Raw genomic sequence first — 22,110 nt, 5'->3', positions numbered from 1 at the left:
TATTTGAAAAATCGCCAATTCTTGAAGTGTGTTACTCTTCCTAGTGAATCAACGGTAACGACATGACAAAAGTTGGTCGTGGAGAAACGAGCATCGAAAGTCGCGCGAGCGCTTTCTGCGAACCTTTCTCGAGGATATGTCAACGTGTTGGAAGAACCGCGCGTGAACGACCATTTTTCCTGTGATTTATTAACGATACTACCGCGAGACGTTGACACAGGAGAGGCAGGAAACGAAGGGGAATAACTGTCATGAATCGACGCGGTGAAGTACGAGCTTAAATCCATCGTGAGTACGCCGATTCAATGGCACCAGCACCAATTTTTCGATCGATCTACCTCGCGGAGGAATGCTGCTAACTTTATTCAGGTACGGAACAAAAACAATTTCAAATAGAAATAATATATCATCGATCCTTTTTACAAAATAAAAAAATGCGGCTGAATAATTTTGCTAACCAAAAAAAACAGATTGACCATGATCGTTCCGCTACTAATCAGCGCAGTTGGCGTCGAAACCAATCCCGAAAAATTATCGTTCGTACCGTCAGAAGAAAACAAAGCAGTGGCCCAATCGCATCGACAAGGTTCTACGTTTTTAAAAGAGAAATCCGTTCGCGATGAAGACTCAGGTCTCGTAGAGAAGCGGCAATCGAACAAGAATAGCCGATATTCCAGCGATCAAGATTCGATAGTACGTCGTGGTAGTGTCAGTTTCATGAAGAACAGGATCCCGAGACAAGGCGGCGGAGGATTAGCGCACAAAATGGCTAAGGATGCGCTCAAATCTCCGAAGATGCAGGAGACTATAAGGAAGCTTTCGCGAGTTGCGCCCAAAGGAACTCTTCGTGGGAGTATTAAAATGCCAACAGTATCGAAAACTGGCTCGAAGGTGGCCGAAGGTAGAAGACACCGGAAAGTGTTGAGACACAAGGGACAAAGAAAGAAGAAGAGAAAAAGGTAGTGAAAGAAGTTGTTACCCTATCGACATTCAGACACGTAAATATATTTGGTAATTACATACAACAGGACACATCTCGTTGATTTCAATGATCTTGGTATACAGTAGAATTTATAGGAACGAAATTTTAGTTAGCGGCAGTTGAATCAACTGTTCGTTCGTTCAACTTATCTGAACGTGAACTCCCATTACACGAATAAATCAGGAGAATCAGGCTTATCCTATCGTATGAACAGTCTAATCTCCGATAGGGTTCATATAAATGGAATTGCTATATTGTCATATAATTGCTGTATTTTCCTGTTTTTCAGACATCACCGAAAGTTCAGAAAACAGCAACCTGGTTTGTTAAAGAGAGGATCCTCTAAGGTAGGTAAGCTTCGTTCATCAATTTTCCACTAATTATCATGGCCTCCCCAAGCGGTCAATTTGACTACGCATCGGATAAACGTTCGAAAAATATTCCTTTACTCAGAGAACGTTGGACACCGAAAGGGGCATTAACGTGTTAACAAAGAAATCAAACGGAAGGAGGAATTCTATGATTAAGCATAATCCAGTTATTCTCGGCGAGAAATCACGCGACGAATTGTCCACAGAATCGGACGTCGAAGTTAGCGCTGTGAAAGTCGACGACAGCGATTACGTTGATTTTTCCTCGCCTTTGAGTACCACCCAAAAATCGCATAAGATCGAAAGCGAAAAGATGATCGATCGTTTAATGAGAACTACCACGAAGGATCCGTCGAAAAAGAATCCAGGCGACCAAGGGGTCGAGTATTCGGATTATTATAGCGACGACGAAGTTCTCCAAGACATCGCCGCGAATAAAATTCCGATACAGCTGGCCGAGTCGAGAAATCTTAATGATCGATTCGCACGACAAACGATGAATTTTACGTCGCATCGTAGCGATCGGATCAGACACTTGAAACCTTACTATCCGGATTACAATACTCGCGGAAGAGACCTCAGGTACAAGGACGACGGTGTCAATTACCTTAATAATTTTCGGAACTATCCGACAAATGAACGTTTCTCGAGACTAAATCGGAACTCCCGACTCTTTGGAGCAGATGATCCTTTTCTCAGTTACGGGATCAATTACGGATCCTCGGAACATCAAAACGAAAATTTCGACGCACCATATTCGGACAATACGGCAGAAATTCCGGAACACTCGCGAGTAGCCGAGGATAACAATTTCGATTCGAATGAATTAAACGACGAAGTTCAACAACCTGTTGTCGAGACGCAGAATCCAGATCAATTTAATTATTGGAATCAATACGAAACTCCCGAAGAAAACCTGCAGAACTTAAATCTGGACGAATCTCAGACTCTGAATGTAAACGAACCGATCGAACCGCAAATTCAAAGTTTAAACAACTACCAACAGATAGAGGCAAATTTGCCACAGGAAGGAAACTTCGAACAGGGTATGATAAATCAACCTTTAATAGATAACACGAGGATTCCAGGCGCGAAAGGAGAAAATACGGCAATTGGTACTCCACTTAATTACTCTCCTCCTCAATCGTACAGTAATCAAGAAAACCAGCAACATGACCAACAAGTAGCTCCGCAAAATTTCCCAGTACAGTCCAGGTACAATCTTTCGACAGTAAACGTTCCCAGCGCGATGGACCAGCCTCTTGGAAAGGTCCTAGAATTTCTAGGAATTAACGTCGATGGTGGTAATCGCAAACAAAATCCAAGTCTGAACGAAAATATTAATCATCAAATATTGCCTTATTCCAATACCTACGAAAATGGAATACCGGAAGAACATTTTATAAGTCCAAGTTACTTAAAGAAGAAACCAGGCAGAGAACAAACTAGTTTTCACGAGGATGACAATACGAGAGGATTGGAACATCAAGCAATTAGATACAGAAGCAGAAGTAAGGCGGAAGAGGGAAATTTTATGGGGCAGTCGAATCGAAATGGAATATACAACAATGATAATTTGGCACGTCTGGACGATGGTAGGGACCCTGGTCATAATACGAATACTTCCACCGCGGCGCATAACACGAAAGAGGTAGCCAGTGAAATACTCAGTACCATAATGGACGAACTGGAGGAACTGAAAGAAGTTCGGTCGAAGAACAACAAGGGGGAAGGTAAGATCGAGTAAACTGTGCATAATGTGTAATGTGATGTTTCGCTAAATGAAATAGATGGCCTGAAGCTTGGCTATCCCTGATATGTGAAACGAGCGATATTTTTAGGCTTACCTTGCCGTTTGTCAGGGTCCTGGTCAACAGCTCAGGCCGGAATGAAACTGGATATGAGGGTCGTGAATCGTACTATAATCGTGAGGCTTTCCGACCTCACGTCACCGCGTTTACACGATAGCTTGCTGAATGGAACGTGGAACATATCTGGTCATGCCCCATTCAAACGTGGTTCGCCATTTACCCTCATCGCCACCAATAATTGTACCAATTCCATAGCCGTCTTTGTTGGTATGCAATTTTACGAATAATTGTATTTTTTGCATATCAGTGCTTTATTCGTAATTATTTATGAAAGGAATTATCCTTCCTTTATCACAAAAATATGTATTTTTTTTTAAAGACATTAACTGCTACGTGAGTGTTGTATATTTTAGCGTGATAGACGCTAATAGAAAATCTTCCAATAAAATGGTCTCTGATGATATCTAACATTTGTAGAATATTTTGTTGTAAGAAAAATTATTAATTCAGATATATCTATCATTGAACGAATCAAAAGCAGTTTTTTAATTTTCGAGTTTTTAGTAATTTAAATACCAAGCAGAGAAAAGTTCGAAATTGAAAAATATCATTAAAAGCCGCCGTTGCACGGTCAATGTGCTAAATAAAATAACTGAAAGTAGAATACTGACATACATCGAGATTTGTGAATACGTAAGTCGTTAATGAAACTCTGTTTAGGTGCTTGCAGGGTGTGCCAGGGTATCGATACCATAGCAGGTGTTTGGTCCGTAGCTCGACAACCAAAAGATTGCAAAGACTTCCAGGTATCCACGAGTGTCTTCAACGATATTTTCCGCAAAACGAAATTGTCCAGTTTGAAAGAGAAACAAGGCGCGAATTCGACGGAAAATGCGACGATGAAGCATAAAAAGAGGAAAAGCTAGGGGTAGTTGAACCTTCTGAAATCCGTATGACGCGGAAGATCAATGGAACAGGTAAGAAAAACGTTGGAATTTCGAGAGATGGAACTACGATAATGGAAATGATGATCGATCCGCGTGCAGTTAACGATTCGTATGAAAATAATGTATCGCAACACATATGTAGTAACACGTATACAAGAAAAATGTAGAATACTTTGTATTATGATGTAAGTAGCCTCTAATAAATATGGCGTTTTGTACTGCGTAATTTTTTATCACGGTATTGTAGATTTACAAGTTCCCTGGTTTCTTGGTTGGACGTTTATAAATTTTTAATTTTACAATGACCATAGTTTTACACGTTTTCAAAAAATGTAACAAATATTTTTATAATATCGATTCGCGTCTTCCGAAATATTGATGTATCGTATCGAAGCCTAACACGTAGATCTACAAATATTGCAAATAAAAATTATTTATCCTCATAGCCAGATACATAGCGAAGAATAGCTACAATACCTTCAGCAGACCAATTTGTTCCGTAGTGTCTGGAGTATACACCGGGATTGACATGATCCGTTCACCACTTCCTAGCGCGTAGTCCCTTATATTAAAATTAGCGAACCTATGCATGGCGGTTTTTCTAAATTAATATTTCTCCCACGGAGAATATTTTAATAAAGAAATTCTTTTTCATCTCACCCAACTTCCACACACTCTTTCGTATCCGTTTCCTCAGGAAGCGGTTCACATACGACAATAAACTTTATGTTAGAGTTAATAGACTGATCCAGCATCGCGCATAAGATCCTATTTTGCAACGGGTACTTGTCTTCATGTACTCGAAACTCTGTGAACAATGCTTTCTCAGCCCGAAATTTTTCCAGCAAAGAATAAAAAAAGAAAAAAGAACGAGAAAGTCGAAGAGATTACTATCTTACTTCTTCTAAAATTATATGTTAACTTCTGGTTTGGTGGTTGCGGTTTCTTCACTGAAACCGTTTCCATGTCAGCTCCACAATAACCCAGGAAACAATATTCGATGTAAAGGAGCTGATACTCTGGATTCTGCATTACGGTGCTTTTGGGGAATAAAACCAAATTCATGATTTCGATGATAATTGAGTCCTTTCCAAGCTGTAATTAGTATTTCATGAAATTCTATTAACTTCTGTAACCTTAGTGATTGGAAAAATGAATTGGTAAAACATTTTAATTCGTACGTCGTTGTCTTTATCATCAACAATATAATCAGATGACAAGTCTTCCGTAGGCGAGTCTGAAATTCATTTTTGTAAATAATCCTAGTCTATGCACATATAAATCAGGGTAATCTTGTTTCGAATTATAAATTGTTATACATGCCCTTGAAAGTGAACGAAGTACGTTCTTTATATTCTTGCCAGTTTTTATCTGCGATCACGTTGGTCACCTCGGAGATCGAATCGGCTGATTTTGTCCGCTCTGGCGCATCGGTTTTACTCTGAATATATCCGCGAGATCAAAATTAAAGGCTGGAAGAACAGCAAATAAATGATCTTCTAATCTTACGTTTGAGAGGAAAGCATTAAATTCCACCACGCTTGGTCTCCCCATTTCAGATTCTTCGTTTGACTTCTCTGTAGTTTTCGTAGGCTTCGGTCTATTCAAAATCATGTCTTTAAATCTATCTAATGTTTTATTTAAAAAATGCAATACTTCTCTACAATCTCGTTCTCCGTGGTTTTTTCGAGCGTGTCATCCCACTTAACCGTAAAAGTAGATTTATGTTCATCCGTATGGAGTTCCCCGTTCGAATCTAAATTGTCAGTTTCGTCTACGCTTTTTTTCACCACGGTGAAGGAAGCGTCGTCATGCTTAAACTGCGTTGTCGACAAAGGGACATCAGTAGAATTTTCACCTAAATAAAACACGTGATCGATTGAGTCTATCCTATGTAGGAAACGTTTTATTACCAATTATTTCCTCGCTCTGTACTTGATTCGTCAATATAAGTAGGCTCGATTATGCTCATCGTTGTTACAGCAGGCAATTTTCCCGGATCTCTATACTCTATTTTGGAATGTTCATCCTTCAACACCAACGGATCGTCTTTTGGTGGAACAACTTCCTCCGATTTCAACGGTTTCTCTGGAATCAGCGTTTCCGGCGGTTTCTCTGGAATGAGCGTTTTCAGCGGCGGTTCTGATATTATACCGTATCTTCTTTTGAACGCTTCTACTTGCTCGATGTCACAGCTTAGTCTGACCCATAGAGACAATTGACCAAAATTCATTCCAATCGAGCAAGGGAGTACACTGTTCACGGGTGTGATATAGTGAAGTTTGTTTTGTGGATAGTCCAATATATCTTTGATGCAGAGCTTCCCTTTGGCTACCATGTAGTTGTCGTTGTCGTGAAACACGTTCACTTGGAAGGTCACGAGTTCTAGAAGAATGTAGTTGAAGAAGGAGAATAGGTCCGATATTCGATAGACGAACGACGAATTGAAGTTCAGCTTGGGACATTTGAGCGTGGGCGTGTAGGTTGTATCTTGATTCCAAATGTTCCAACTCACGAACAACAACACGTTGCTAATGTCCTTCTCTCGGAAAAGGATCTGCTTAGCCTGACATACAATAAAATTTCTCATAAAATTACTTCCGGATTATTTTATTTCATATTAACGAGTTCATTTAGTACTAACGGACGTGGAAAGCTGTAAGGATACGATATGAAGCTCCACCAGACCCTGACCATCCGCGATTACTAACGGAAATGAATCAGAAAAGGCACTCGTAGTATCGACACACTCGTTTGGACAATCGGCACTGCAGGAAGAGTCTACTTTCTGGACCTCAGATTTAGGTCTTCTATGTATAGGTTGGTATCGTATCGAGTCAATATCTTGCACGTGCTTCACGATTTCATTCACCTAAATGTTCGTAGTACGAGTTTTATCTTCTATCGACATCCTATCGGTTTCAGTCGAGTTTTAATTAAATTGTAATCCTTACTGGTATCCCACTCACGGTTTTTTTACACCTATCTAGGTATTTGATGTATTCCTGTAACGATTTATTGCTGGCGGAAGAGGTATTTCTGTTCTGCACAGTCTCACGCGTTTCCGGGGATTTGTACGGACCAGATTTGTCGTCCTGCAACTGACTTCAAAAGGTGACTTCATGAGTTTCGCGAAACGATCGAAGTTGTTGAAGTTCGTTACCGAGAAATGTTCAATGCGCCTAAAGTTCTTGGTATATAGCAGTTTCTTGTAGATGCGAGACAATCGTTGTGTAAAGGTGCCTTCGAGTCGATCAAGTCGTTCTTGTTCTTTATTGCCTGTCCTTTACATTGCATTTGCGTATTGTTGAAGTGGCACGTAAGCGGTTTAGTGGAATTACAGCAACATCGGTCACATTGTGTATCTAGATTGCACCTCAGTAAGCTGCTACAAGTACAATCATTGTCATCAGAGACTTTAACCGGCCGACTATAACTCTGCACATTGGGTAATAATTTTCTCTTCGGCTTTTCTTGTTTACTGTAAGGATTCGAGCAATATTTTCTTGTGCTACAACCAGATCGAATCGAACTCTTCGCAACACTGCTTAATGTCGTATTATTGTTGTTGATGTCTTTCACGAATTGATACTTAATCGGTGGAATTGCACGATACAGAGTGTTGGCTTCATGAGGTATCATGTATGTATACTCTTGAAGAATATTAAACAATACGGATAATACTGTATTAGGATCCGTTGACTGAGAAGCATTGTCTTTTTTTTGCTGCTGGAGACCGACTTGAAAAGTTGCGGCTTCTTGAATTCCTTGCACAAGTGTCCCTATGTCACTGTAACACAGTGTCTAACGATAATTACTGAAGATAGAATATTAGAAATAGAAAATGTTCGATTACAAAAGGGAAATAAAGTATATGAAGGTACTATAATACGAAGGCATCACTTTATTACGTGTTTTATTTACCATAAACCTTATCTATATTTTATTGAAATATAATCAAATACCATTATTTAAACGAACACATGGAATTCTGCCTAAAACATCTGGAAGCTCCAGAATTTTGCTGCGTCACAATTATTAATATTGACTATGTGCGTTATTCGGAAGAACGATATTAAAATTCGTCAAATCTTCCAATCCTAACGAACAGGACATTGAAATATTTTGAATTCTCTAAACTCTGTCTATCCTATCTTAACTAAACTAGGTTCATATGAATATATATACAAATACAGCGTTGAAATAACGCGAAGAATAATCGAACAATTTTTGTCAACAATTAGAGTCACCGAAGAGCAGTTTCTCAAGCGAGACAACTTGCCTGTGTCTCTGATTCTGATCCATCACGTCACTGTAGTCGGCATCGGTAGCCATGTGTTTCTGATTAAATTTCGCTGCATCCGTAGATGTGCTTATCTGTGCTTGTTCCAGAAGTTTCAGCATTTTATCTGGAGTCAAATACTTCTCTGTAACTATTGCAGGATCTGTACTTTGCGTCGCAATTTGTGGTTCTTCCATTTTTGATGTTTCTTTTATAGGTGTTATAATCTGCAGATCTTTCGTGTCTACGGTGGTTACGCCGGATTCATGTTCTGTCTGCACCGATCTATCCATGAATTTAACAGATTTTTGGATTGCATTCGTAGTGTCTACATGTGATGATGGTTCGCAACATCCTTTGCATTTCTGCTCTTTCCTAGCGATATCCAACTCAAAAATCTTTTCGAGCGCTTCGCAATATTCCACTTGAATATTGCGAAGAATATTGCATTTTTCCACTTGAATGCTGGCATCTTTGCGCGATTCGCATCTGTCGATTATCATTGGTATCTTCGTCTCGGGTTGTTTCGTCGATATTGGCGTAGTCTTTGTCGTTTCCTGTTTTTCCGTCTGCGTCTGAAAACACTAGAATAACGCGTTCGTTACTTTCATTGATGCTTTGCAAATGTATCTTCATTATATGTAAAATATTAGAATATCAATATTAGAATATCAAAATTTATTTAGTTGAGTACCGAGAAAAAAACACTTACTTAGTTAAAGAAGCAAACATCTGAATTGTCAGGCAGAAGACCAGCATTATTGATTCAGAAAAAAAATTACACACTGACCGTTAACTGTACCGTTAAACTGTCTATATTCTTCTGTAGTTCTTCGAGTTTCCCGAGTAACTGTTCGTTCGATGTTTTCAGCGCCACGATATTAGCCTGTTCGGTGTTAAAAGCGGTTTTCAAAGTTTCTTGATCGTGAAGCTGCTCCGTCACTTTTTTCTTTAACTCCTTGTTCTCAAGCTCGACTTCGCCATATTTGGAGCTGAGGTCGATGAGCTCGCTGTTGTGCTGCTGCAATATCTTCATCTCGTTTACCAGGTCCTTTATATGCTCATCCTTCTCTCGCAGCGAGAGTTGAGAGTCCTTTGCCTTTAACATCTGTTCGTCGATCTCCGCCACTCGTTTCTTCTCTGTCAGGAGCTCCGTCGTAATCGTTTCGTTGTTCCTAATTACATATTTATAACATTTTCTATTTTAGTTACTCGACTTCTTATTTTATGAATAAAGACAGTGCATTTACATTTGATATTTAACATTTATCTGCTAGGATCCAGGAGATAGATACTTATAAGATAAAATTTATTTATAAAATAACAAAGGTTGAGGAGAGAAAGTTTAATTACGCGTGAAACTTGTGTTGGAGAATTTATAAGTTGTTTCATGCATAAAAAAAAAATGCATGCATAAGAAAAAAAGAGAAAGGTAAAGGATGATAATGCGATAGGTGGAACGCGATTCACATACAGTTGGTCAAGTATTGTTTAGAAATATCGTTGTTGTGCATGAGTAAAGGGACGTTAAGCGTACTTCGTCTTCTCGTAAAGCTCCCTCTTCAAATCTTTGATTTGCGCATTCAACGACTCGTTCTCGTTCTCAGTGGCTATTAGCTTATCATTCAGTTGCTTCATTTGTCGCCAGACTCTTATGTACTCAACATTCTCTGCTACTTTTTCCCTTTGGTTCATGACTGTATAAGTAGACAATTCTTCCTCTAGTTCAGTTATCCGATTAGACATTTCTTTCTTCTGCGCTTCCAATTCCTGCTCACCAAATACAATTTTCATTACCTTTTATATCATCTCCATCCCTAATTCTAAATTTAATAAATGACAAGGTGTTTGTTCTTCGTTCAATCATTTATAGATATATAAATAAAAATAACGAATAAAACAGAAGGAACTCGTCGATTGCTATTACCTCGATTTTATTGAGATTACATCGCGCATTGTCGTCGTCAATACAGTGACAAGATGGTATCTTAGTGCGACTGCTTTCACTTCGGCATGTTCTAAAACGAGGATCTCGACTCAGTGATCTATCACGATATGCCGTGGTATGAATCATAGATTGCTTGTAATATGACGCTATGGACTTACGTGCGTCCAGACGAAGGCCTCGCTTGGGGATTACGACTTCTTGATGACGATCTACCTGTTATTGTATGACTCAGCAATTGATTTCTTAGCACCGAGACTTTATCTTTCAGCTGGAAAATCGATTGCAACATTATCGTATTAGTCGCAATAGTTGTCGACTTGAAATCTTATTCACTCTATTTTCAACCTATTTAGCTTCAAACAGATCAATGGTTCAGAAATGACTTCCTTAAGGACTAGAAGATAGAGTTGTTTTTTTCACTTCTTATTTTTCAATTCTTTTTTATTGACTTTGAAAATTTTTAATTAAAATTGGAGTAGAAAAATTGTAAAAAGGAAAAATTCAACTTTTACCTTGGAGTTCTCAAGTTCAAGAGTGATTATTTTATTCTTATCCTCATAAACGTCTAAGGCAATTGTGCATGATCTTGAATTGCCAGTTATTCTCATCAGCTTTGTTGTCAATCGTTTGATCTTATCTTCCTGACAGTTTGTTAATTTTTTTAAGTTATTTGCTTCATCGAGCAGTCGTAAATATCTGTCTTCCAGTTGGTAACGATCGAGCTTAAATACAATGTGCCGCTCTCTGGGATCTTTAATTTGTTTCAAGTAAAAGTCATAAATTAAAAAAAGGCAAGTGTAATATTATTTTAATATTCCTGTCAGATACGAACCTATACTACTGCGACAAGAATCCACACAAGAACCTTCTCTCACAGGCAAAATGTCTCGATTTGGATCGTCAGCCATAATTTCAAAATTCCACTATATTACCTAAAAAAAACTACGACAAAATAAATTATTAACAATTATTATTAATAATAACATTCGTTTCTGATCGAAATATTCAAATATTTGAGCAAAAGTGCCAAAATTAACAAATTTGAAAATTCCAACATTTCGGAATTTTTTAATACAAAAGTTTCAATGTTAAAGATTACATGAACTTCCAAGTTTAAAAATTGAAACAGGCATATTGTCATATTTTATATAGCAGTTCGTGTAATTCGAACGCGAATGCGCGTTATGTTGTACTTTAAATATGAAGCTCCTTTTTTTCTTGTTTCGAAGTCCGTTCAAATTTTGGCGGGCAAATAGACATATCCGGCGGAGATCTTTCAATAAGGAGTGATTTCTTGATAAGAGATTTTACATGTGTAGACAGAAATATCTTGATAAAATGCTCTATCGGCTTTTACCGAAACCACACCTGCCTAAAATTGTGTATAAGAGAATACAAACGCTATTCGAGGGTTATGCTCGGTAAGGTTCGTTGAACACAGTGGTTGTCTCCGAACCAAATGACTGAAATTCTGTCTTGAATTATATCCTCATTTCTCCTCTATTACAAATTTTATTCTTTATAGAAAAAAGAATGTTAAATAAATTATTAAATATATTTTAACCACAAAAACAATCTATGTCTCTTTCTTGTATAATAATAATAATATAAATATACATAGGTATATAATTTCATAATATTACTGCATAAGGAAATATTTAAAATCGATTTATGCAAATATTAAATTTCAACAAGAAAAATCAAAAGCATTTCGTATATATATATATATATATATATAGCACTTATAAAAGCAAATACAATAATTGAATTATTTAGCTGGCATATGCATCACACATATGCGTATTTAAAATACGTGTTTCGTCGGAATATGTGGAAATGTAGGAAAATATGTATGTCATAGAGTTGATTAAGAGGAAAGAGATACGTATCCCCTTTGTGATGCGTCACCGGGTATATGGGGCAGTGCTTCGATACGCCGGTACAACCTGCACTGCACTAACCTTGGTTTGACATCGTGGAGTGTGCGTGCGAGAGAAAAGTTAAGATGGCGGCGGATGGAGATGTGATCCCTGATCAAGAAAAAGTACGAATAGTTTCGGACTTTATACTGCATTCACCGCCGGGCGAATTCAACGAGGTTTTTAATGATGTGAGAGTCTTGTTGAACAACGACAACCTGTTGAAGGAGGGTGCGTCCGGAGCATTTGCTCAGTACAACAAGGATCAGCTCACGCCTGTTAAGGTACATCATCGACCTCTCTGTGATGAACTTTTACAATTTTTTATGATAGTATCCGGGGTATCGTTTAGTATCTGTGGTAATCGAAGATCACACTATCTCAGGAAAGTGTCGGATCGAATTTCAATGGCTAGTAACGGTCCTAATCGTGCAACACGCGTTTGGAATTTCGACAGGTGACGTTGACTTTACAGTGAAATTGGAGCGCGATAATATTCACCTGGCTAATGTGATTGTTTACCTAATGTATCCTTAAATCGCTATACTGCAGTTGCTATGTGCAAATCTTAGTGGAGTTTCGATCGAAATCGTACGCTGCAGTAGGGTTAATTATAGTTACATTTTGTGCTCATTTTAATAGGAAATATTTGAGATTGATCTATAATAATTTCTATTTCTGGTTCAAGCTTCGTTTCATTTCGAAATTTGAAAATAATATTTATTTTGTAATTCTATGAAATAGATTTGGTTAAATTAAGGTTAGATACTAATTTATTTATAAGTGTATTTATATGATAATATTTTTGACATTTGTGAATCTTGTGTTACATTGGTCAATTTGTTTCTGTTTTTGACTTCAGATTGATGGAAGCGAATATCCTGCTCTTATAACAGAACACAATGATTTAGGTGGACAAAGGTTTTATGATGCTCGCAGTAAGCAAAGTTTTAAATATGACCATCTTAGAAAGGAAGCACAGGATTACGAACCGTATGAACCAGATCCTGTATCTGAACCATGGAGATCGGCTCTACAAGATGAAATAACAACTTACACTCAAAGTCATTACAGACACGGTGCATGTTCAGTTTTTGGAAAGAGTCAAGGAGGTATAGTTGTTTTTTTTAAATTTCAGAAAATTTTAATTGTTTGAAAATCGCAATTGTCAACAAAATGTGGTTAATTCACTTACACAGGTAATATTACCCTAACGGCTTGCATAGAAGATCATCAGTTTCAACCTAAAAATTTTTGGAATGGCCGTTGGCGTTCTGTATGGACTGTTAGTTTTAGTCCAAGTTCTGGAAATGCAGAATTAAGAGGTAGCCTTAAAGTACAAGTTCATTACTATGAAGATGGAAATGTACAGCTTGTCAGTAGCAAAGAAGTAAAAGAAAGCTTACCGATCTCAAATGAAAAGCAAACAGCAAAGGAATTAATACGGCTTGTTGAGGAATCAGAAAATGACTATCAAACTGCTATATCGGAAAATTATCAAACAATGTCTGATACAACCTTTAAGGCCCTACGAAGGCAATTACCTGTTATGCGAACGAAAATTGACTGGAACAAAATTGTATCGTACAGTATTGGCAAAGAGCTTAAAAGTCAATAGAAATAGATTTTTTATATAATATTAAGAGAAATAATTAAAATGCGCATTTTGCTGCATGGGTGAAGTCTGGAGGTGTGATGTGCATGGGAGCAAATGTAACAATGCTATAAGTTTGGTTAAACATGTTTTGACTGAAACTCATGCATGCCACTCAAGGTTCCTCTGGACCCCTAAATGTATCTTGTTAATAACAAAAGTAATAAAAAGAAACATCACTGTAGCTATCGATTTTTTAAGAGCAAAAGAGAAAGAAGTACAGATATTTTAACTACAATATCTTTTTTTACCAAGCTTTTTAAATTCTGTATTAACAATTTCTAATTGCATAAAAAATATTTTTGCGATTACATTTTATTTCTAATGAATTTTATTATCAAATGCTTTGATATAATACTGGGTTTAAATGTAACAGAACATATATATTGTTTATAAACACTCATCTTTACGATTAAAACGTCCATTATTTTACAGTATTTAAGAGATTGAATTATATATTAATCTATATATTATGTGGATTGGTGTCTGTTTATAAATTTACTACTATTTAATAATTTACAATCGGGGTAACGGGGATCCTTGGTCTTACTTTTTGTAAGCACTTTAATTGGAATTATATTTGGTAAACCAAGTCATGTAAAATTTGTAACTGATGGCTAAAATCAAACAAACGTGAAACTTGGGGTGAAATATCGAAATCCGTTAATACATTTATTAGATACATTCAAATTGCATCAATCAGATAGTAATCTTGTACAATAATTATATTTCAGTGCAAACATTTCTAATGAACTGCATTTACTGAATTTGTTGTAATTAATTACATGGATTATTGTCTTGTTGATAATTTGAATGAATAGATAATTCTACTTCATCAATTTTGTAAAATTTATAGTTTATAATCTGGAGTTGAAGTTTAATATTAAAAGATTAAATGCATCCATTTTAACTTATATTGATATCATAATGTTAATAGTCAACATTACAAAGTATAAGTACATGAAGTATTGCACAGTGGGAAAGAAATTGCTGTCTAACATGTGCATGTTCGGTCAGCCTAATGAAACCATCGAGTTAAAATACTTGAATCAATGGTGATTAAAATTTTAATTCATTAGTTGCACAACAACATAATTTTTTTTAAACACTTAAGCCTTGTAACACCTAAAAAGCACAATAACATGTTTAATATATCTTTAAATGAATACTGTCATGGTTTCATGCTATGTACAAATATAATAGCATGCTGGGGCCACAGGTGATGTCAAAATATACAATATCAAATTAAATCGATATGTCTAGCATCGATTCACAATCTGGTACAGAATGCCATTAAGTGTTCATAGCATTCGATACACAAAGCAAAACTTCATTCATTACAAATATTGGTGGGCAAGGCCTACTATTTTTGTCCAATTTTATATTTCATAAAATATAAATTTATACATTTTTGTTAAGATGTATTGTTTTATGATAAGTATGTCTATTATGGCAAATATGTTGCAAAGTTTAATAGTACGGTATGAAATAAATGTTAATCATTGCAACTTGATTTCTGTGTTAATCATATTATAGTTGTATGAGTCATTTGTATCAAATAATGATGTTGAAAAATCTTTTGGTGCTATCGCTTACCACACATTACACAACCAGACATGTATGCGAAAACGGAAACTAACAAAGTACATAATGCATTGTACATTGTAGAATGTAGCCTATAGCCTGCTGGAGCCTTAATCTGTTCACTTTATGTTGAGGGGGTATTATGTACATATGTTATTTGAATGAATGAATGCGATGAAGCACACTACCATTTGACTTTTCAGACCTTAGGATTCGAAACATGTTTGTAATATTATTCATATTTTGTAAGTTACATCGTAATCCAAAATATTTTATTTAATCACGCTATTCGATAATTTTTAGAAAAAAAACTTTGAACAAAATACATACATAACTTAAATATAAGATCATAAAATCATTTGATCAGTTGTGAAGAAGTTAAAAGAAATGTGCAGAGATATAATACAAAAAACTTAGTATACTAAATATTGCAATAATAAAATTTTATATGTAAATATGATGATACACATTATTTAAACATTGTAATTTGTGTTACGTATGTAAATTACAAATGAAGTGTTGAAGTTTCGAATCTTATCAAACTTTACAGAAAATAGTTGCCTATGATAATAAAATTAGGTATTACCTACAATCGAATGTACCGTAAAATAAGAAACGCATGTCCTTATGTAAAAACTTAAACACAGAATACATTTATCAGTTAAATTATGTATTATTAAATGTTATGATTGATTAAATAAAGTGATATAACACTTTATACTTTGACTATCAACTTAAACATCATGTTTAATTCAGAAAAAAATAAATTTTATTTTTTTCTAAATGTACTTTACTTTAGATAATAGTTAATATCAACAAAATTCAAATATCAATTATTGTTGATATTAACAAATGTAGGTAATACAACTATGGAATTATTGAAGGTAGAAAAAAAACACGTAAAAAATGTGTTATATAAACTTTATTTTCAAATTTTATATAACATAAACAACTAATTATGATAAACAAATGCATATAGAAATTCACACTATACTGTCATAAAAAATAACCTTAAGATTTCTCTATTAAAAAGATAAGATAGGACAAAATATATAATACAAAATATTGTATTTGAACTAATTACTTTTTAATATTATTTTATTGTAATTTGTAGTAGTAACCCCGAAAAGCTTTTATTACTCAATGTAAACAATCATAGTGCACATGTGCTGCTGTGCATTGTTTTGAAAAAGTACTTTTAATCTCAACTATGCAATTTCAATGATTAAAGTGCTTACCTTGACTTCATCTACAACAAAGTTTTGGGACACTAATACGAACATTTCAGGATGATTATCTGTTCACATAATTAATAGACAATCTAAAAGACAATTTCACGAATTTTAACATTCACAGCCATGTTTGTTTACAAGCCAGTCGTTGCTAACGTGCTAAGAATCATTGGTCACAAGGTACTGTCACGTGACTATTGACTTGACCGTAGAGTAAGTTGTGTGTCAGGAGTTTGTACGCAGGTTGTGGATAAATTTTGTGCTTAAATAAATTATTTTCAATTCACTATTAACTACGCTGTGATACTTCCTCAACAATGATTTTAATGCCAAAGGAATCCGCAAAATTAATAGATTTTTGTTCTAAGGATGTTTCCGTTGAAGAAGAAGGAATCAAAAATCTTGCCTATGCGGTAAATAACTTTTCACTACTGTTCAAATCTTTTTCATAAATTTGTTGTAATATATTTAAAAAATTAATTATGAAATTATATCATAAATAGTGCTTGAACTTTTTTGTTGCACATTTTTAACTAACTAAGAAATGAGATAAAGAATTTTAGGATATGATTGATCACATATAAACTAATCAATATTCTTTTTTTACAGGTTTTTGAAGCCCTTAACGATCGCAAAATAAGTGTGAACAATTTTTCACAATGTCAGTTTCACCCTTCTCCCGATGATCTAAAGGCAGTCGATTGGATATTTGTCTTGGACACATTGAATTATTCCTTTTGGAGTAAAACAAATTGTCCAAAGTGGACTGTTAATGGCCAGACTGGGTATTTTGCCTTGTGTGCTGCTATTAAGAGAGCTGTAGATGTGAGTTAAAAAGTATATAAAATTATAAACATTATCTTTAGAAGGAAAGTTAAACTATAAAAAATTTAGTTTTAGGAAGATTATCTGTCTTTTATCGTGTAATATGTTTTTCACGATCTTTAATTGCTTGACATGTGCACTTTTCTTTTGGTTCAGAAATTATTGATTCTTCTATAGTTTCTGTTTTTGATGAAGGTATAGATTCAGTGAATGGGTCTAATTCAGATTTTGTATCTAATTGAGTATCTTTCTTCTTTTTTACTTTTTTCCTTTTCTTTTGTTTCTTTCTTCTTTTTCCAACACTTTCAATTTTACGTGCTTCCTTTTTCTCCATCCTTGCTGAGATTTTCCTCTTTTTCTGTTTCATTTTTTGCTTTAATTTATCTTTGCTTAGAGCCTTTTCTTCATTCCTTTTTTTTTCTTTCTGAAGCGTTTTCTGTATCTGAAACGATACTATATTTTATACCAGACAAACCTTGATATCAATATTGTTTTTTATTGATTATATAGTTTGCAGTCTTAATAATAGAAATAGATAATAGAAATTTTCTTACTTTATCTTGTTTTATTAGCTTAGCTGCATCCTTTTTATCACTTTCCACAAACGATGTTTCATCCTAAAATTGAAATTAAAACTGTAATGTCACATTCATATTTGAGATGATTTTATATTAAATTCATATAAAATACTTCATCATCATCGAAATATTTTTCACAGCAAATGCGTTCTCTACTTCCAGGCAAGTGCCTAGCCAAATAACATCTTATATACATTTTTACATCTTCAAAAAGTCCTATAAATAAAACATTAAATTTTATCGATTTGTGAGCATAAATTTTTATGAAATTCAGTAACACATACTTTTCATTCTTTCTGTTTCTCTGTCTACCTTTTCTTGGTATGCATCTATAAATTTATTCCTTTGATCTTCTATGCATTGCAATAGAAACTGTTCCTTTTCAATTTGTTTCTTTTGAAATTCTAATCTTTCTTCCCATCTATATAGCATAAATAAAAGAGTTTTATTTTTCTAACACAAAGTACGTTATGAATTTCATATATACTTCAGTTCTACGATCTTGCGTTTTTCTTCTTGTTCGTGCGCTAATCGCATTTCTCTCATTTTCTTTCGTATACGTTCCTTCCTGTTCCATTCCAAAAGAGTTTGAATTATCTTTTGCCTTCGAATATCTGTTGCTGCTATTTGTTTCTGCTGAATTATTTCTGCATGAGCTTTGCTTTTAATATACCGCATTTGTTGAGTTTCTTTCTTTTTCTGAGCCAATGCTTGTAACCTTTCATCAATTTTCCTTTGTTTCTCTTTCTGCTTTTGCAGCTTCATTTTCTCAGCCATCTTGCTTTGCATGATCGCGGACTTTCGTAACTCCATTAATCTTTCTCTTTCTCTCAATCTAACAGAACGTTGTTTTTATGCGATACCATTCTCAGACAATAGTTTCTTATATATAATTCAACACGTATCTGGTCTGAAAGAACAATGGCGCACAGTGATGCAAGAAAGTAATTTTCCAGGAGACGAAACAGATCAATTTCATTTAATTATATCTATAATTAAGTATCGTGGATTCTTACTATAATATAACTAAAATATTATTAACGTATGTAGCTGAAATTTTTCAATTTTGCAGTTATGTCATTGTTCTTCAGGATTAGCGATATTTACTCGGTGGTTACCTCTTCACTTCTTTCTCAGCCTGTTCTTGAGCATACAAGATCGCTCTCTCCTCGATGGATTGTTTCGTTCTTCTATTCAATTCCTTCTTTATGCTATCACAGTGCAGTCTTCTTAGATACCTTCTGTACATATTGTAATCTTTCAGAGAACATTTTGCGTCTAAATTTTTAGTAACGAAGCCAGATTTGATCAAATGCCGAATGATATTCGGTTTGGAGAAGTGAGGAAGCAAATGTTTATCGTGGAGGGAGTCGTAAGTCCATTGTATCTCGTAGCCGTATGGATCGCTTAAATTAAACTCCGCATCCGGTGTGGAAATCCATAGTTCCTCGCCAAGCTTACGACGCGTGAAATTGTAAACACCCTCTGGTCCGGGAACCATTGGGATTTTAGACTCTAACGGCATTACTTTCCATTTTGGTAGTCCAAATTCTGGTACCGCGCCTTTGGGCTTAGGAATCGAATCAAACAGCTTGTCCAGAGCCCTATTTTATATACGCAAACAATTCAATATGAATAAAAATTAAGGGAGATCGAGCTGCAATAAGGAGGAAGTTCCACTTTTCAGTAATTTGAGTGAACCAACAAAAAGTAACTAAAGATCAAGTACTTCTGCGAAATTCATGGTCAATTAATAATACTCGTAGTAATAAATCTTTGCATCTTTGAATATGAAAACCACAGGGGAAGAACACCACAAGCCATATCTTTTGTTTTTTATATGAGAGTAATTTTAATAATTTTAACCTTTAAATAATATCAACATCAGAAAATCAACAAAATTGTACTTATCATATTTTTCCTCCCATAATATTCATATGAAATTTATATTTTTCTTTCTTTTTCAATCCAAACAATTTAAATGTTTGAGCTGTCTCCTTGTTGCTGCAAATCCCGCAATTGATATTATATTCAAGAGTCACGTGTACTCACGTGGGTCTTTTGAGACCAATTATGTCGGTCGAATATTGTTTACACGCGGGGTTCATCTTAAGAAGCTTAGCCTTAAGAAGCAACGTTTCTGACTTGACGTGTCCTCAGAAATTTGACCGTCAATAACATTTTGTGGTTACATGGAAATTTTGCATGTAATATAGGTAAAATGTCATGTTCCGACGTTTTCCACGTCTACACGTCTAGCTTCTTTTGTTCGCAAACCGTTTGTCCTGGTCGTTTCAAAAATACTTCAACACGTTGGTGTCTGTGTTGTTTCGAAAGTTACACGATTGTTGAAATTCTACCAATAGCTACGCCATACTTTTTTTTTCTTTTTTTTCAAACAATTTACTTCGAACAGGAGGGGAAACCTATAGTCGACCCCAAGTATTATTCTCAAATAACGAGATCTGAAGCTGAGCATATTTTTCGTGGCGATACTGAAACTAGTATCCCGCTGTTAGACGAAAGAGTTAAATCCTTGAGAGATGCCGGAAAGGTTTTGTTAGAAAAGTATCAAGGTACATGATTGAAATCCCTTTCTTTTCTTCAGATCATAGTTTTGCTTATTAAGTTTATATATAATAAAGGAATCTGGTGCAAAACTTTACCGATCTTTGTTGAAGCAGAAATTAGATTTTCGTAATTAGACGAGCTTATTTCTTTTGTAAATTCCTAATAAATCTTGAAAGAGTGTAAAGTTATACACTAGACTACCAAACTATTTTACACACATGTGATAAATCACATTTGGAATTGAATTTTAACATCCAATTCTTAAAAACATTGTATCAATTTCTTTCTCTTTCTAGGTACTTTTACTAACTGTGTGAAATCGTGTTCGCGATCAGCCGAAAAGTTGCTGAAATGTATCGTGGAAGAATTCGAGTCTTATCGAGATGAGGCAGACTATAGAATTCACAAAGGTAACGATATTATTGTTAGTTCTATGAAAGAGAATTATTTCCAAAAGCAAATGTAATAACAGAGTGTTTGTCTTCCAGTTAGCTTCTACAAGCGGGCACAAATACTGATAGGCGACATTTGGGCCTGTTTCAAGGGACAGGGAATTGGTGAATTTGAAGACATAGACTGCATCACGATGTTCGCTGATTATCGTATTCCGCAAGTTCTACTACACTTTGGTGCTATTCGTTATAGTAATACTCTTCTGAGCAGACTACAGTCTGGTGAGTCTATTGCGCAGCTTTTAAATCAAATTCTACATTGTTATATTTTAGAAGGTTTTTAGATAATTTTTTCTAAACGATTTGATTATAAATGACTTGTCTTTTTCATATTTTTTGTGTACATAATGTCGCTTTGATATTAGTGTTCAACCAATCACGGTATAAATAGAGTCATTAGAGTTAAGTGGCAGGGTTTCCCTATTAGATAGCACAGTATTTAATATTGCAGATATAGAATTAGAAAACGGTAGCGAAGACGAGATCGAAATTCGAGGTTGCTCTATAGAGGTTATCGAACGGGTCAAGGATGAAGTGAGAACTCTAATCGGGCGCTACCCTAATCTAGCGTTAAAAAAATCAGACATTAACGCTATATTGATCGATCATTTTCTATGGGATTATCGGCGAGAACACGCCGCTGAGTTAGAAAGTATACCGTTCCATAAAACTAGATGCATATATTACTGAGCATATCACGTGCCTCGTAATTAGTATTTAAAGAAAAAACTTTGAGAATTGCCTATCACGCGTATAATAATTTTACAAATTACATATCTAAATATACGATGTGTATGGCTGTCTCATTTTATAGCTCTTCAACAAAAAGTAGTATTTTTATAATTATGAAAGATGCTGATAGAATACATATACTGATTTTATAGTTATACAGACACTTATGTACGTGCACGTATTCAAATAAAATACTCATCATGTTTTAGGAGGTTTTTAAAT

General features: G+C 35.2%; 5 protein-coding genes across 5 annotated transcripts; 3 read left to right on the top strand and 2 right to left on the bottom strand.

Annotated features, from left to right (window-relative positions):
• Positions 1 to 9: 9 nt before the first annotated feature.
• Positions 10 to 4,351, top strand: LOC117205371 (uncharacterized protein DDB_G0283697). The gene is made up of 6 exons (XM_033443707.1): positions 10 to 369; positions 471 to 959; positions 1,272 to 1,329; positions 1,436 to 3,086; positions 3,195 to 3,431; positions 3,885 to 4,351. The coding sequence occupies exons 1-6, from the start codon at positions 350 to 352 to the stop codon at positions 4,088 to 4,090; spliced, it is 2,661 nt and encodes an 886-aa protein (XP_033299598.1). The 5' UTR covers positions 10 to 349; the 3' UTR covers positions 4,091 to 4,351.
• LOC117205448 lies at positions 4,338 to 16,865 on the bottom strand. Its single transcript, XM_033443832.1, is given in 21 exon segments — positions 4,338 to 4,519; positions 4,589 to 4,694; positions 4,772 to 4,919; positions 5,011 to 5,206; positions 5,293 to 5,348; positions 5,435 to 5,570; positions 5,621 to 5,711; positions 5,768 to 5,969; positions 6,047 to 6,677; positions 6,756 to 7,009; positions 7,092 to 7,216; positions 7,272 to 7,901; positions 8,346 to 8,977; positions 9,184 to 9,568; positions 9,931 to 10,163; positions 10,321 to 10,411; positions 10,500 to 10,609; positions 10,854 to 11,092; positions 11,174 to 11,283; positions 16,449 to 16,450; positions 16,737 to 16,865. Coding segments are annotated over 19 exon segments (4,404 nt in total). The 5' UTR covers positions 11,250 to 11,283; positions 16,449 to 16,450; positions 16,737 to 16,865; the 3' UTR covers positions 4,338 to 4,456.
• On the top strand, positions 12,276 to 16,216 carry LOC117205370 (F-actin-capping protein subunit alpha). Its single transcript, XM_033443705.1, has 3 exons — positions 12,276 to 12,544; positions 13,123 to 13,372; positions 13,460 to 16,216. The coding sequence occupies exons 1-3, from the start codon at positions 12,347 to 12,349 to the stop codon at positions 13,876 to 13,878; spliced, it is 867 nt and encodes a 288-aa protein (XP_033299596.1). The 5' UTR covers positions 12,276 to 12,346; the 3' UTR covers positions 13,879 to 16,216.
• On the top strand, positions 16,293 to 22,096 carry LOC117205369 (queuosine salvage protein). The gene is made up of 6 exons (XM_033443704.1): positions 16,293 to 17,143; positions 17,340 to 17,555; positions 20,550 to 20,709; positions 21,001 to 21,114; positions 21,193 to 21,378; positions 21,608 to 22,096. Exons 1-6 carry the CDS (start codon positions 17,048 to 17,050, stop codon positions 21,844 to 21,846), a joined length of 1,011 nt encoding a protein of 336 aa, XP_033299595.1. The 5' UTR covers positions 16,293 to 17,047; the 3' UTR covers positions 21,847 to 22,096.
• Positions 18,004 to 20,552, bottom strand: LOC117205372 (fibrous sheath-interacting protein 2). Its single transcript, XM_033443708.1, has 6 exons — positions 20,186 to 20,552; positions 19,252 to 19,737; positions 18,621 to 18,968; positions 18,418 to 18,554; positions 18,246 to 18,349; positions 18,004 to 18,172 (listed from the first exon to the last, which is right to left on the bottom strand). The coding sequence occupies exons 1-6, from the start codon at positions 20,239 to 20,241 to the stop codon at positions 18,038 to 18,040; spliced, it is 1,266 nt and encodes a 421-aa protein (XP_033299599.1). The 5' UTR covers positions 20,242 to 20,552; the 3' UTR covers positions 18,004 to 18,037.
• Positions 22,097 to 22,110: the final 14 nt, after the last annotated feature.

Source organism: Bombus bifarius, unplaced genomic scaffold (assembly GCF_011952205.1).
Source record: "Bombus bifarius isolate JDL3187 unplaced genomic scaffold, Bbif_JDL3187 scf7180000007990, whole genome shotgun sequence".
NCBI lineage: Eukaryota > Metazoa > Arthropoda > Insecta > Hymenoptera > Apidae > Bombus > Bombus bifarius.
The sequence above is the reverse complement of the archived record's forward strand: the minus strand, read 5'-3'. Positions and strand labels throughout refer to the sequence as shown.